Genomic DNA, 17,469 nt, shown 5'->3' with positions numbered 1-17,469 from the left:
ATGGAACCGAGATGGATTCACTGCGAGCGCATCCAGGAACAAGCAGAAGCTGGCTCTTATCTACAGAAGGTCTCGCGTGCACCGTGGCAGGTCATCTCGGCGTGAACGCGGATTTTGATGCGAATAGCATTTTCGGCACTGCGAGAGCAATTTCCTTTCCAGCTATCTAGCTATCCCACCAAAAATATCGGCTCATCCTGAAGACCATACGGTCCAAATATGTGCGCTGTGCCGAAGATAGTGCAGTCTGAGACTGTGGGCCGTACGCGCGGCTATTCGCCACTGGCCATGTGCAGCTTTTCAAATAATTTCTTTGACGGCCATTTCGGTATTTGCCACTGGGTATGTTCCATATTTCGATGAACATCTTTACGCAAGCTTGGGTCCCTCTGTGGGCACGAGTCACGTTTTGAGAAAACGACAACACCGCGGATGCGTGGACTTCTCAGCGGTGCCGCCAGGGGGAGAGGCGTCACCAGACGGTAGCGCGATAAAGTTGCGCAGCCCGCCTCGTACATGAAGCGTTTCGACAATTCGTGTACTTGAATCGCCATCGCACATTAGTCCTGCCCGACTATTTTCGGCACCGCCGGAAAAGCTCAAGCGTATGTGTTGGCTCACTGACGCTGGCTACAAAAACACCAAGAGGGTGCCAGAAGAACGAAAGCCATTTCATTCCTCTCGCAGGAGTGGTTTATAGCCTAGCACGGTCGTGAGGCCGAAACTAAACACAGGCCAGAGAGGCTTATGTCCAACTTACCGGTTAAGAGAGCTCGGACCAGACGCTACACGTTACAAATATGGGCACCTGTCGAATGATTGCAGTGACTTTGGTTGCTTAACGCTTTTGAAGAGTGCAACTAAGTCAGTTCTGGCAAAATAAATGAGCGCGTAAAATTATCGAGGCGTTAGCTATAATCAGCGAGAGTTCGAAGCGTCTCAGTAGAATCTCAGTTTTGTCATTAGAAAAATAAATGCTTCTTAAACTATGCAGTAAGATAGGTATAGGGCTCGTCACGCGGCTGTACGATTATGTATACGAGATGTTCTAGCTATCAAGCAGCAAGATTTATTATTTCGAAAATGACAGAAGGCTTCTAGGAAGATGAAATCAGTGACTTGGCGTAATCGACATTCTGATGAAGCGTCTCATAGTTTTTTGTTCTACCTAATTATCCCGCACGGCACCCTGCTTCACGGCATGTATCCTATCAGCTGTAGTTACAAGTGCGCCTTCGGCTTCGCGTCCAATACTTTCCACCACATTGTACGGGAGTGTGGGCTAAGCCCATCGAGGCCACGCACCACCGAACCAACCGCAGAGCAGTGAGAGGCCAAGCTGACCAGCCCGAGCCCTTAAGACTAGCATTATCTGGTGAGTAGGACCAAGCTATCGGCTCAGGCCCACGGCACCCTGGACTAAGGACGCCGCCCACCTCGGATGATTTCACCTACGGGTCATTTCTACAAACAACCACGCAAAAAATCGCGCAAGAGATAGCGTTGTCTTCATTGGCATGATATGCGTTGCCACATTAGCTTTCGATAGCATTGTACAGAAGGGTGGTGCCCGTAATTTAACCAACACGTGCTTTAGTTTCCAAGGTTCAATAAGAACCAAAATTAACTATTAATTGGTTGGTCCATGCGCCTTGTGGCCATGCATAAGTTTTTTCTTAGTATTTGAAAATGTGATACCTATCTTTTATTGTTTGTTTATTGACTTTTAAATAAAGATGTGTGGTATCTCAAACTTATAGCGGAATTCAGAGGGAAGGCGCTGCTGCGTTTCTACAACAGATTGCGCGCAACAGATAAGAATCTTGCCCCACCTTCGGTGGTTTCTCCTCTGCGTGCAGCCCACTAACAAAGCACAGTCATATTCTGTGCTACAACACGAACCATACTTGCAGCGTATGGAGATGGTTAGGCAATGGGTGGATAATTGCCCAGTAGATTTCATTGATATACAAAATCGCGTTTCCGTATGTAGAACAGTTCGAGTCAGTTTTGAAAGTGCTCATCAGAGCCCCGCTCCGCACTGAGGTTCTTCCTTACGCATGCCTTTATCAAACCATGAATCGAAATAGGACACGCACCACGCTTACCTCTGAATTCGAAGTTAACCATTTATTAGTGCGCATAACATGAGTGCGGCCGTCATTCTACGGCCTGGTTTATTGCCAAAGAAATGTGCAGGACTGGGACACACAGACGTGATTGCGAGAGGCAGGCTTTGATACGGTTTGTGCGTGGTTAGAGATTGTCCGTTCCATTCTCAGCGTTTAAGGGCGCCTCACTCTGGAAGGATTTCTGAGCATGACGGATTGGCGGCGCACCTCGGCGCTGTCTGCGTAGAGCGTTGTCTCGATGCGGCTGTTGGTCCGTGACGACGACCGGTTCACCTCGTAGAGCTCGCGGTCGGCGATGTCCCGCAGCTGCAGATATCGCCTGCTGAGTGCGACAACCAGGTCCTGCAAAAAAAAAATCACGACAGAATTCATCTCACGGTGACTGTCGACGATATTGCGAATACCAGCCACGCAATTTAGAGAGAGACCGTATTCCTGAAGTTACGCTTATTAAACAGGTCCACTGGTAATTCGGAGACTTTCTTTACTTGGGCTATATGACACATACTCCGATATCATCCGACTCGGCTATGGCATTCGCTTGCCAAGGTCACCTATGAGCGTGGCAGTATGACGACGACTTTGTGATGCCGAAGCAGTGAATGAATAAGGAATGATATAATTGGGGCGGCAAAGGCGGTATAACGACGATGGTAAGATGTCTAGTCTTAAATTATGACGATGGTGTAACAAGACCGCGATAACGATGACATGTAGACAAGAGGTGACGACGACTCTAGACGACGATGGTGTAACGACGATGGTATGACGACAACTGAGTGAAGAAGATGGATTGATGACGATAGCACAACCACGGCAGCATGAACATAACGGATGCATTATAGCGTTTGTTTGACGATGACGCAATTACGACGATGGCATGAGAAGGGCAACAGCATGATTATGACATAATGATCACCAGGGAATTACGTCGAGGCATCGACGAAAGTTGTACGACGACGAGGGGATGACCGCAATGAGTTGACGTTACTGAAACGATGACGATAGTGAAATAACGGCGTGGCAACGATGACATGATTACAATGGTATGACGACGACTGTGTGAAAACGATGGCTAAGGACGACGACATGGTGAGAGAAGGATGCTGAAGTCACAATGACGACGATGTGATGACCGCGACAGTACCATGACGGCGACATCACAACGAATGCCTGACTGTGACGGTATGGCAGTGACGCAATGACGACGATGGCGTGACAACGGCATGAGGACAATGAAATGATGACAAGTGTATGATGACAATCGCGTAATGATGGCTGTATCATGAAACCTGTAATACCAAGTTGGCGTGACGACGCCAGCATGACGAGAGTCAGAAGACGAAGGTGGTGTGTGGACGATGCCGCGAACACGATGTCATTACGACGACGGTTTGAGAACGGATAGATGATATCGACTGTCTGGTGATGACGGTATGACAAGGGCGACAATGGTATGATTACGATGTTATTACGAAGATAGACGTCGAGGGAACGGCGACGCCGGCATGGTGAAAATGCGATGATGTTACTGAAGTGATGACTGTAATAAAACTACAGCGTGACGGTGACGGCATGATACAAGTTGCGTGTCCCACACAATTTGTACCCCAATTTAAATATGCATGCTCACAACATGCTACATGCATGTTGTGAGCGTCTTTTCGCCGATGCATGCTGGCACCCCGACGGAGGCGAACTGCTCCTGTGTTTCGAGCTGCCGGTTGAACTGGCCAGCGTTGCAGCTACTTTTGTGTGTATACGAGGACAAATGAGAAAGCCTTTACCCATATTTATTATTAGCCAAAATAACGTACATACAGGCAATTACAAATATAATTATTTCACGTGCGTTACAATATTTTTCCACATAAGCCCCACAGCAGTTCAGACATTTGGGCCATCGCAGCGCCAAATTTGAGATGTCCCTGCGGTCAGTCAGCCACGCACGCGGCCTCTGCGAACACTCATTGTCATGCAAGTCATCACGGCCTTTTGCGAACTCACAACACCACCACCTCAAACGTCCCAAAGCGAGGCACTTTTCCCCATACGTAGGCTTTCTACCCTTGCTCCATAGAAAACGAATCAGATTTACTTGCTCGTACGCCGTTGGCGTGCGAAGCACCGTCGCCATCTTCAACAACTGATAGCAGCGCCATGCCACGGAGCTATGGGCACATAAGGTCGGGCCGGTCCAAGAAAGGTCCACTGCTGACAATGGATATGTTGACTTTGCATTTACAGCCGTAATTTGGCTAAAAAATAGGGGCGAGGACTGTCAGATTTGCCGCCGTACATCCGAAGTAGTCTTCAGTGTTTTATCCCTCATTCGCGCACATTTTGGTGGATGCTGGTGTTCCCCGTTCTCGCCACAGAGTTCCGCAGTGACCTACCATCCAGCTTTGCACCATGGCTCCCGGTAATGACACCTCATGTGCATCTACGCCTCCGACTCCAAGAACAACGTACGTCACGGCTACCAATCCGCTCAATCTTGGCATAGGTAATTTTGACGTTCAGGACTGGCTGAGCACGTATGAGCGTGTTAGAAATAACAACTGCTGAGCAAACGTGATCTACATGGGCGGAGCATCGCGTGTCTGATTCCCGACACATGAAGACGAGCTGTCGAGCTCGAATGCCTTCAAAGAGAAGCTCCCCGCCCTGTTTGGAAAACTGACTGGTCGCCAACTGGCTGCAAGAAAAGAGCTTGCTATCAGAGTGCAGTCTTCCACTGAATTTTATGGGCCGTACATACAAGACGTGTTCGTTCTTTGACGGAAAGTAGACGAGTAAATGGCCGAGGTTGACAATGTAGGACACGTCTTTAAAGGGATCGCAGACAACGGGTTCAACTTCTTCATTTAAAAAAAATGTTTCCGTCATCGACATCATTGTCAAGAAATGCTGCCGCTTCGAGCTGACCAAAATCCGCCGCGTCGTCCCACAGTTCTCTCGCCTCCCTAACACGGCTGCGACGCCAACCTTATGCTTGAGCAATTTTAGCTCTGTAGACGCCGGCATCATTTCTTGCCTCCACAAATGACAAAACGCTGAAAACTAGCCTAATATAGCTCGGCTGTAATAACTTTTAGTTGTTTTCCTTCTCTTTTATTCATGATTCATGTATACGCTGCTTCTAAGAATGCTAGCTTTATCTTATTCGTGACAAATTTGGCAAGTCGCACACACTAGGCTTCATACCCTATCTAGAATACGTAAGGCAGCCATTACCCGCCCGTTAAAAAGCCCTGTGACGTACCTGGTAGGAAAGCCGCCGGCCCGTGCCACAGGGGTCATCGAACTCCCAGTCGTGAAAGCAAGTCGACCTCTACAATAAGAAATGTGAACGTAATGCACCACACAATAGACAGCACCTTTCCGCGAAGGGAACCCAGTTACGCATATCCATCGCAGTCAACACATTTCATCTGACAGCATATCTCCCTGAGTGTCCGTATTGTACACCAGCGCATAGCAGCACGCTTCATAAGGAAACGCAGTATCGATGAAGTGAAACGTATGGTCAATTAGAAGTGCTAAGTTCCTGAAGCAAATATATCTCTCTTGTGCAGTTCAAGAGGAAGGAAACTAAATGTGAAGATAGCTAAAAGCGGTAGCATAATGAACATGACGCTTGATGTTTTATCACACTTTATATCGATATCGCTATGGCTCAGCCTGTGATTACACAAAGCAAAGAACTGTTTTCGTTAAAGCAAACAAATTAGCCCGAGAGAAAAACAAGTTGTATGTAGTTCTTATGAAGCCTTACTAAACTTTTTTTATTATTATTACTATATCTTACACACAGGAGTTCGGCGTTTAAACTGCCTTCCTAAATCTCACGTGTGTTGGGTGCAGTGGCAATAAACAAAACACTAACTTTATTCATCTAACGCTTATTGCTCCAGTAACATCTCTATCCTCGAAAACTTCCATTCCCATTCCCCTCCCCGCGTGTGGGGTAGCAAGCCGGACTCAGTCTGGTTAAACTCCTTGCATTTCCTTTTTCCTTCTCTCTCTTTCGCGCGCATAAACAAATAAACTGGGTTGTATATATTACCAGCCTAATTGCAATGCAATCAGAGTCCTTGCAGTATTGAATGGCCAGAATTACGCACCCGGCTCGGTGACGGAATGGCTTTGCGCATTCCTTTCTTGGCGAAATGCAACTTGTAGCACATGCGGAGGCATCTTGCGGTGGGGAACAAATTGAGAGGGGGTGGTGCACCAGCATTGATATCCAAGTACGAGATCCACTGGGACGACCTGGCGAAGATCCACTCTGTATAGGCGTTACCCTGTGTAAAAGAATGTTACCAGGCAGCACTTTCAGTTACTGTGGGGCACTGTGATAATCTCATGGGATAGTTAAGTGTACAACATAGATCGCAAGATGGAAAACAATAGATTGTGTAGAAGTCATTGACGGTGATTTTCAATGCAAGGGGGTAGTCGTGCGCTTCTAGATAATTTCGCTTTATTAAAGAAATGGTGCGCTTGATGGCGCATGTTTGCTGCTGTTAGGACAGCTAGGTAGATTTAGCTGTTTCATTTCGTAATGCTGCGATGAAAGAAGCCGTTAGCCTGCTCGTCTGTAGCGGGGCCAGAGCCCTCTCCTGCAGCCGACAGAAGAATACAGCGTGGTAGTGGAGAAGAGGCTTTCACCGTGTGCTCCACCACAACACCTAAACATCCAGGCGCCCAAACATCTCACGTGGCAGCACATCCCGCTATCGACCCAGCTATACGATTATGTTGTCATTCGTTTTTGTTAGGCAGACGATGATGTAAGGGGACGCACATCTGCAATGGAGTTCTCCAAGAAATCTTTCTGTCTTGACGTATGGAAGACTGCGACCACCAAGCACCAGAGGGAATTTTTTGACACGCCTCCACGTAAAAGCCATAGCAACGCTTTTATCTGGGGACAATTTCAGGCCCCTCGAATTTAGGTAGGCCCATATATTTGTCAGCGCTTTCTGGAGTGTGACGCTGATGCCACGGGGCACGTTTCTTTTAAGATGGATGAGGACTAAATTAAACATAACGGCCTTAACACAGCTGCTTGTGGCACTCCTTTCTCAATGCCATAAAGCGCGGTGGGGCCAATCGAAACACACATGAATAGTTGGCGTCGTTGAAAGTAGTCTGCAATCCATCTGGAAAGCCGTCCTCCGAGACTAAGAGTTTCCGAAGCGTCTAGTATTACATTATGATAGGCGGAGTCGTGCAGCCTTAATGACCCAAAATAATGCAGCAGGTGTGTTTCAACAAGCCAATTCCTCTTCAGCCGATGAGACCAAGGCAACGACAATATCAACTGTGGGCCTATTTTGACGGAAGCCATTCATTTCCTATGGGTTAACTTTCGTTGTTTCCACGAACCAATTGAGTCGTTTGTGAATCAGTCTTTTTAATAGCTTCCTTACGCAACTAAGAAGAGATATGGATCTGAAGGAGAAGTAATTTGTTAGCTGCTACCCTGGCTTCAATATAGGAATAACTTTCGCAAGCTTCCATTACGTAGGAACCTCCCCATTTATCCCTGAGGAGCTTTAGTTCTCGAGATGACGTAGACGAGATGTGCGGCATACATTTGCGAGGCCTTCATAACTCACCATAATTCCCACGGGATGATCGCTTGTTTGTGTACCCAGTTGCTGCCATGAGCTCTTCAATTGTAAATGGTTATGTGCTTGTCATAGTCTGAAATAGTTTGCTTTAACGTCAAGTGCATTTCTCGACTTCGATAAAAAGGGGTTCAGGTCTTTTTTATACTGAACAGGAGAGGAAACAAGTGGAGGCATTTGTGTGTAATAACGATAATCATTTATCATTATGATGGAAATAACCTGCAACGCGCAGAAGGCAATACAGTAAATATTGTGCCGGTAGCTTCAAGTAGAATAGGTATTTGGTTTTAGAAGAACATGGTTGGAAATATGGTTCCATAGCGCAATCACTGAACGAGTAGTTTTATTTGTTGAAATGCAGAGAGGTTGGCATGCGAAATCATCAGCGCAGTCCTGTGTCGTGTATGAACCGCACCACGACCCGTAATATCTGTCTCCTTAGCAAGCGAGTAAGAAAAAGTGAATAGTGCGAAGCCCGGGCGCGATGTTTTCGCAGGATCATTTCCGCCGACTAAAGAAAAAAAAAATTGCTAAGAATTTTTTTTGTATTTCTTTGTTTGTTGTTGTTGTTGAAGAGCGACACACGCCCAGTGTCCCAAGTTAAAGGTAAATACGTTCATCTATGAGCAGTACACACCGCGTGCCAAATATTCGGTTACCCAAGTTGGCGTGAAAGAGGTTCACTGAAGAGCGTAGCGTACCCTATGTCACATACCCGGTGACCCAAGCGGGTCCCACGGTTGGTTTTGAACCTGATCTTCCCACAGCTGCCCAACGTTCTGTTCATTAGACCATTGACTACAGAGCGACGGATGCGGGCCATAAAATGGTTAGAATACACCAGTAGATAGATCATTATAAGAAAGTGCACAAGTTATTGCAAGAAGGCTAATGTCATTAACAATGAACAACTCGCGGTAAAGGATTTTGCGGAGCAAACTGGCAAACTACATAACACTTCATGAGCGACAATCATGCCGAACGGCGAAAACGCACCTGAACCCTCTGGAAACTGTCGGTCATCATGGCGATGAGAACATTGAGTAGCACGATGACCGACACGATGTGGTACAGGCCCCAGAGGGCATATCCGACGAACTCGGTGAAGTTGTGCGTCACGATCCTGCCGCCCGGCCGCGTCGCGTCTCCGGAGACAACAATGTCGGCGATCTCTGGTGTGCCCAACTCATATAGGGCCCAGAAGAGGTACTTGAGTGCACGACCGAGGCTGCGTAAGAAACAAGTCGTGTCATTAGACCATGCATGGCTATCTTATCAGTAAATTTGTCCCTCATCTGCACATGTCGCTTATTTGCCCTGAAGGTATTTGGCAACAAGGGACCGTATTTCCCCAAGAATCGATTTATTTTTCAATACTTTCCGCTCTTAGGCATTGGCGTAGATTGACTCGGACACCGACGAGTTGACCTTATCGCGTGCGACAGCAATTCTGCATGGCGCATGACAAGGAAAGTAAAACAAATTTAAATTGAAGGACATATATTAAGAATATTTGATGCGTTAGTATACACCTGATAAACCTTTTTAGGGTTCTTCGAGATGGAATAGAGAAACACACCTGCAGAAATACATGAAAATTTGTTTTTGGAAGCGCATTTAGGAGTTCTTGTTGCACACACTTGTACGCACATATTATTTCAACGGAAAGGGTATGTATGAATGCACTATTCATGCCATAACGTCTTTTTGTTACAAAAAAAATAAGTGGTGAGCTGCGTGCTTTCTCTTTCCTGAAGCTTTCTAGAATACATTTATTTTATTCCGAGCAGCAGCTCCTGAGCTAGGGAGTAGGCCGACATTGTTCATTCGGTTGTCACGCAGACCTTCGCCCACAGCAACAGGTGACACAATCAAATTAAGGGGACCACTCCAGTTCACAACTAGGTAATATGAATCATGCTTCGTTTGGTAGGACATTTTTTTATGAATCCTATAAGCGTTCTCTAGCGAGTGGTTGCTGCTCTTGCGACGTGTGTAACCTATTCAACTGTATGTATGTATACTATATGTGTATGTATGTTTGCATCTGTATGTATGCTTATGCATATGTATACTGACCATGACTACAATCTGACGATATATATACATATATATATCGTCACGTTGTAGTGACGGTCAAAAAGACAGTTGCAAAATTGTGCACGGCAAAACTAACTCTTTATTGGGTGAACCTGTGCCCACAAAAGCAAGTGACTCTCGAAGCACAATGGTAGCGGCGAACACAGTCGGCGATCATCCAAATCTGATCAGCTATCAAGCGCGTAGAAAGTTCTAGTGTGATCGCTGGTGCCCACGTGGTTTCCAGAAACTACTACACAATTCGTGTCGCGCATGGAAAGTTCCAAATCATGCACATAACTAATTAACATTTGTTAACCGGTGAACAGCTGACACCGGAGAAAGATAAACAAGCACACGTGTCCATACATATATATACATACGAGAAAACATTTGAGACCGACGTGGTTGCTTTTTATTCAGTTTTATTTGCTTTTATTTAAAATTAAAATAATTTAATTTATTGGGATGATATGTTTAACATATCTTTCCGATAAAATTATATTCCACTACATGAGGCCGAATGAACGACCTTCCGTTTCTAGCCCATTGTTCTAACCGCTACGCTACAGCCGTTTGCGCGAGCGAGCGGCTGCACTCCCCGTTCACGGAAAATGCACACGTTGTACAATTGTGTGGAGTGACGCATCACGTGTGTGACGTGTGTCACTGCTAAAGTTAGCCAAGCAGTTGAAAAAGGAATATGAAATGATGGTCGAAGATACTAAAATAAAGCCTACGGTTTTCGGTTGTCAGCGGGGTGATGATCGAACACGGTAGGTCTGAAGATCACGTCTTGCATGGTGTTTTTCTTTAATATTTTGTTTAGCTAAGCGAGTTGGCTAACGTTATCTGGGGCACCCTATACAAGGTTTTCCAACTATCATGCAGCAGGATTTTATATATGCAAATTTTTTCGAAATAAAATTATCTTGCATGCCGTAGACTGACAAAGTATCTCTATATTTGCGCAATTTACATATTATTTGCAGCGAAGAACAAAGATGCGCTGCTTTTTTCTTGTTCCGTACCGAAACTTCCCCAAACACATGACCCCTGCAACATTGCCCAAAGAAGCAGTATAGTTCAGTAGACGCGCGGATAATTGGCTGCGCAGTGATGTGCCCGGCTTGTACTTGGCGTATGGTGTATTCCAGTCCGGCGACGCCGATGTTTGCCTGTGCTTGTTCTAATTGGTAGGGCAGCATAGGTTTGATTCGCCAGTTTCAGATATGGATTACAAACTAAGAGCACACAAATCGACAGGATAGCTAGGAGTACAAACGGTGATAACGTAGCAGCAGGGCTTCATTAACAATCCCATGACATCCACACCAGATCCCTTCTTTGCAGAGGTGGGACCACCGCGGTGCAGTATACGTCCATAAGGCATACTTTGTCTGCTAATACAAATGTATTTCGCGGTGGCTGAAATTAGAACACGCCGTCATGCCACTAGCTCCGCATATCGCTCATTGCGGCATCGCAGCAGTGGCTTCTCACATTTCCGAGTGTTTGTTCCCTCCACATTTTCACAGCGCAGCACTCAGGCGCCCATTCCTGCGTCGAGAATCGGCGTTCTCGGCGTAAATGAGTGAACGAGCGCACCGGATGAAAGAGCGAACGGGGAGTGTAGGGGCGGATGCAAAAAACGGCGAGAATGAAGAGCGCGAAGGGGAAAGCGGAGGAGGAAGGTGCTGCTGTAGCATGATACGAAAATCAGGGAAGGAGGGAATGTCGAAAGCGTGAGAAGAAGGACATAGTACCACGCAAGCATAGTTGCTGCAGCAACGATCGCTACGAGATGGCACCAGAGTAGCGCGCCACAATCTGTTCACCGATGGCCACGGCTTTTAGGAGGCTAACAATTGTTAAACTCTATCACTGGACGCACGCGCGCTTTCATGTATCAGAAGTTTCTCGTATGTTATCGGTAGTTGTATTCGTTGACTGTTGCAACCGAAGCTTTTTGTAATCTGACTGTATGCGCGACTTTGTGTAAGCTACGCGGGTACCAGCGAATACACTGGAACATTCTACAAGTCATGTATAAAAGCCGACGCGTTAGACCCGCAGATCAGATTTTCAACGATCGCCGACTCTGCTACATGTTTCTCTCAAATTATTTGCCTCAATATATCGCGAAATGAAAACGCGTATAGAGCTGCACTCAAATTTTACATTAGTGAGGATCGTTATCATTCGCGAATTTTTTTTCTCCCCTCCAAGTTTGCATGGATTCGGACATGTTTTCTTAAACAAGGACTAAATTCCCCTAGATATGCGGAAATTCCCTTAGGGTTGACCGCACTGCCAGATGCATATATGTTAGAGTACACTACTACAGGCACTCTGCTAGAGGCGTCAAAGTGCTTCATCGAAGAGCGGCACATACCCAGTAGCACATAGATGGTGACTGATGTTTTCGGTAAAGCGAAACGCTTACATATACACCGGCATAGATGCCGGAAACTTCATGAGGCATCCCAAGAATGCAACTTCCAGTAAAAGCTCGAGCTTATAGCAGGCACTCCACCCGCACCTAATGTCAATGGCCTGGAACTATATACCTTGTAAAGTTCGGCGGCTGGTGTAGTGTGGTTCCGTTGGAGAGCGTGGCCTGATTTCCGGCGTAATTCTTGTAGATGGAGCTGATTCCGACTGCGAAGCCGAAGTAGACGATTCCCAGTAGCAGCATGAAACGCACCACATCGCGAAGCATGTAGAGCAGTGACACTGTCAGAGGTCCGAACATCTGCAGGATCTGGCACCACAGCAGCAGCCGACAAAAGGCCAGCACTGTGGCTATGGCGTACAGGGACTCGCCTGCGTGCACAAAACAAAGGCTATATACTCAGAAACATTGAACACGATAATGTCGTGGTTATCCTATTTGTTCTGTAAAAAACTAGAAAAACATTTCTTCAAATCGTTCTTCACGTCATCGATGCTATCAGGCTTAGTAAAGAGACATTGCCGAGGAGCAGGAACGTGTCCAACCGTACTCTGTGTGTGGCAGCTTCACCTAGCACCTGCTTCGAATAGCACCACTTTTACTTTTTCCAGTGTGAACACGAATCTGTCTACACATATGCAAAAAATTGGAATACACCTCAGCTTTTGGCGTCATGTGAGAGTGTCTTCTATGGTACAAACGTTTATACTTGTTGGGTGGTGTTGTCGCTCCCGGATTTAACGGCATCTTCAAAAAAAGAACGCTTTGCAAACACTTCAGACTACCTGGATCATTGATATGCGTAAAAAATTTTCGAGTTCTCTCCGAGCACCCCGAGCACGGCCCAGAGCGTCAGGTACATGTCGTGGTATCGGCTCGCCTTCAGATATGTAGCAGATTAATTTATCTTTTCCAACACATTAGCCAAGTGTGACAAAAAAGGACGCACAGCGCTATGTGTCCTTTTCATTCGTCCTTGTCTAATTCACTAGGAAACATCGATTATGCAGCACCAGCTAGCCCAACGCCCAACCTTTGTTATTTTGCACAATTTTGCCGGTTCACTTTAGTAGCAACGTATCCGCAAATCTTAGAGTGGTACTGATAGTGCGCATCTTGTAACAAAGATCATATCTAGTCTTGACACTATTGCATTAGAACAGCTTATGCTCTACGCTCAATATGACTGCTTCCGGGGCTGTCAATGACGATGTACATGTCGCAGCGCGAATGGATGCCCAGAAAATGCATGCGCTTATATTGCACATTCTGTGTGTACTTACCATGATCTGCGGTATTTATCATGGCCATACTATCATATCACACTATCATCGCCATACTAATTTATCTGGCCATATTTATTATTGAACTGCATTGATATATTTTTCTACCCTTCGTAGCTGTTTCCCCTGCGAACACCACAAAGCCAGCGGCTCTGCTCGTACGGCCATAGGTTCTTTAAATAACTATCGCATTTTCTATTGAAGCAGTTGCCATGCGTAAAAGAACACAACTACCTCTGCCACATTGGAAGAACAGCCATGTACCACTCAATCTCAGGTGACTGAGTTAATCGTACATCAGCCTTATGCTTGACATATTGTCACTGAGTGTATTTTTCATGTGGTGATGGGCAGCTTGATGGAAAACGAACTTAGTACGTTGCAATACAACGACCTATTGTCGCTTTTCTGTAAGGCCTGGTAGTTTGCATTAGGCATTAAGATTTCTATATATGGACGGAAAACTTAGGAAATCCTCCGGTGGTTTTTAGCAGCCTTGTTCGATCAACTCCAAACAATTTTCTTGTGGAGAATACGCTAAAGAATATAAAATCACAAAACATTGAAGCCCAGCCCTTGTCTGTGTAGCAGCACTCTATCTGCTTTTTCCTAGGACGTTAACAGGTCTCGTTTCTTGGGTAAGGCAGTAGGCTAAATATAGGCAATATTGGTGCAAGAGTCACGAGATAAATAATTGGCGCTGCCGAGATGGCGTGATGTGGCAATATGTGCGCAATTATGCCATCAATTTACCTCTCCATTAAAGATATTATTTGAACACAGCGCGTGCTTCTGATATGACGTAGAAGTAACAATAGTTCTATGTGGTGCGATTAGGCGACAGCAATGCTTCTGCGCTAGTTTACTTTTCATTTCGGTGTTTTCATTGCACCGTCCTATATAAATTGCTCTTTCTGCGAATAAAGTCACCTGAAAGTCCACGTTGGGGCTGGTTTCCTTGTTTCTGCCTCCGTTTAGAATTTCTCTGCAAGCATATTGAGAATGACCTACCAACGAGCACGAACATTTACCTTCCCGAAATTTACCTTATCTAAATAGCGAGCATGCTGCGTATTCTTTGAAGAGGTAATCTCAATGTGGCGGATGAGGTTACAGTGAAACCATGCTATCTGTTTTCTAAGCTTATCGCTTCCCGCTTACTTTCAAGGCATGGGATACGAGTATATTACCATTTGATAGATAGCGCTTACTTTCCACAAATGAATGTGCCCCAGGCTTGAGCTGTACCAGTGAAGAGAAAGTCCGACTCACCAATGAGGTACGGGTGATACCACGGCCACTGGGAGCGGTCAATGCTCTCCTGGAGTGTACGGGCCGAGACGAACACAATGAACCAGAGAATCTCGGCCACCAGGAACAGGCCGAACATGCAAACGTCGTACACGGCCCACCAGGAACTGAGGAATACGCGGGGACCCAGCGCCCAGGCGCTGAGCGCCAGCTCCCACACGTAGCCCACTATCCAAACGCCGACGAGGATCTCGGACCACAGCACGCGCAGCTTGAGGCTGTCCCGCCGGCCGTAGAAGAGCGAGATTGTGAGGAGCACTAGGAACGTCGCGTACGAGGTGCAGCTGTGCACGAAGCGGTTCAGGGGCACACGCAATGGCTTCAACACCCGCATGGGTTCTGGCGTGAAGATGTATGCGACGCTCAGGAAGGGCGTTGCCAGAGCTTGGCCAGCTACGTGAGCAGCCTTGCGCGCTGTGGACCATGCGGGCCAGCCCGGCAGGCCCTTGTACCACAGGGAACGCAGGACCTGTTGGCAGTTCGCGTGTCCTACGAACTGGAAAAGGAAGAAAAGCAAGTGATGCAGAACACATGACCATGTGCTTACAACATGCAAGAAATGAGACAGAAGGTCCTTAATTCACAGAAGCCTAGAGTGATCAGCCAGAAGAGAAATAACTTCTCTGGCATACCTCAAATGCAAGAGTAAAAAGGTGTAAATGCACGAAAGTGTATCTAAAATGAACGGTAATGGTGAAATACTTGTCTGGTTACCGATATTAATGTAATTGCCTTTGTGTAAGGGGTCCCTCACTAGCCCTGTTGGCTATTTACTCAGATGACTCTTAAGCCATATTTTTTATCTCCATAAAAAAGAAAGCAATTATTATTATTATTATTATTATTATTATTATTATTATTATTATTATTATTATTATTATTATTACCTCTAGCGTACGATAAACAAGTGCATAGATCAAATACGTAAAGCAGAACATGAAATAGCCCCTGGCTTGGCTGTTTTGCGGCAATAACGTTTAAGAAATGCTGAGTTAAGCATATTCCTTTATGCACAAAATAGTGCTCTCGCTGCCTAGATAGCACAGTCGAAGAATATCTAGCGTCGCTATCACAATGGCTTTAACTTCAGTTCGCGCTGCTTCTTAAGTATGTAGCCTTTACCTCGGTAACCGCTGATTTTACGGCGACTGAGTATTTGCAGCATGAGTGGTTCATTTGGAGCAAATCGGAGATATTGGTAGCTACTGTGTCACCGTATTATCAAGAATGAGTAGATTGCCCAGTTATCACAGGAGATTGCCCGCCGTGGTGGCTTAGCGGATATGGCGTTAGGCTGCTAAGCCCGAGATCACGTGTTCCATTGCATTTTGATGTGGGGCAGCATGCAAAAACATCAGTGTGCTTAAATATAGATACACGTTAAAAAACTCCACGCGGTCAGAATTATTCCGGAATCCCCCACTACGGTGTGCCTAATAATCATATCTTAATTTCGGCGCGTAAAACCCACAAATTTTATTTTGATCAAAGGATGAAGAAGTAAAATAAAAAAAACATTTCGGCAACGTAGTGCAATTCGCAACGCTCCCGAATAATAATAATAATAATAATAATAATAATAATAATAATAATAATAATAATAATAATAATAATAATATTAATAATACCTACAAACAAAAGGCACATGTGCACTCACAAGTACTTTTTAATTTAACAATAATACAGGGGCATGCTCCAGATCCACACAACTCAATAAATCCAGTTATTCGAATTTTACAGAAAAATGAATCAAGTAGGCACACACAAATACATAACAGGGGTTGATACATATGCGATATCGATCTCAGTAAGAACGGGCACGAGATGTTGACTGCCATTACATAGATACACCGTGACTTGTGACAACAAAACTAGAACAAGTTAAAAGCAGGAGCCAACGTTTCGACAAGTTGACTTGTCTTCTTCAAGGCGACGTACGCTTTCCTCGCCACAGTATATGTAAGTGGGGTTCCATAAAGGGGAGAGGGTGTGAGGGGGGATGGTGCGGAAACGAGGGAAGGTGTGTTAGCGTGTCGAACTGAGAGTAAAGGAACGCTTAGAGTAAAGGAACCTCCCCCCCCCCCCCCAACCCCTGTCTGTCAGCGCACGCGTGTTAGCCGGCGTGTCAAGGGCGTCTAACACGCCGGCGGAAAAAAAAAATTGAGTGGAAAGGGGGGAAAAGAGAGAGAAAGAAAAGAAAAGGGGGGGTGGGGTGGAGGATACGCCGAGAAATCAAACTAAGTGTTGTTGCCTATAGCTTAAAGTTTAGCATAGCGAATAGATTCTAAAGCTCCCTTTGAAACGTTTATGCCTATTGGTTGCATTGTCTTGAACTTATGGATAAGGTACGATTCTCTGTATTTTCTTTCTCGTTCAGAACGGAAATTTGATTTTAATATGTAGAGCTTAAGTTCATTAAAGTGATGACCTGGCTGGTTGAAATGCTTGGCGACGGCTTTGGGAAGCTCTTTAGCTGTGTCCGCGCGATGTCCGTTTAATCTGAAGTTCATTGATTGTCCTTTTTCACCGATATATTGTTTCTTACAGAAGGAAAATTCAAGCATATA

The 17,469-nt window shown here is 45.7% G+C and overlaps 1 protein-coding gene across 1 annotated transcript in view; it reads right to left on the bottom strand.

The window, feature by feature from the left end:
- Positions 1–2,122: 2,122 nt before the first annotated feature.
- LOC135908238 (short transient receptor potential channel 3-like) overlaps positions 2,123–17,469 on the bottom strand; it is a 51,554-nt gene continuing 36,207 nt past the window's right edge. The window contains exons 7-12 of the mRNA XM_065439994.1: positions 14,864–15,398; positions 12,424–12,679; positions 8,771–9,002; positions 6,260–6,439; positions 5,398–5,466; positions 2,123–2,474 (exon numbers count right to left, since the gene is read on the bottom strand). Coding sequence (XP_065296066.1) covers positions 2,286–2,474; positions 5,398–5,466; positions 6,260–6,439; positions 8,771–9,002; positions 12,424–12,679; positions 14,864–15,398 — 1,461 coding nt within the window. The 3' untranslated portion in view covers positions 2,123–2,285. The remainder of the gene's footprint in view (positions 2,475–5,397; positions 5,467–6,259; positions 6,440–8,770; positions 9,003–12,423; positions 12,680–14,863; positions 15,399–17,469) is intronic.

Source organism: Dermacentor albipictus, chromosome 2, assembly GCF_038994185.2.
Source record: "Dermacentor albipictus isolate Rhodes 1998 colony chromosome 2, USDA_Dalb.pri_finalv2, whole genome shotgun sequence".
NCBI classification, from domain to species: domain Eukaryota; kingdom Metazoa; phylum Arthropoda; class Arachnida; order Ixodida; family Ixodidae; genus Dermacentor; species Dermacentor albipictus.
This window is presented reverse-complemented; position numbering and strand designations above follow the sequence as displayed.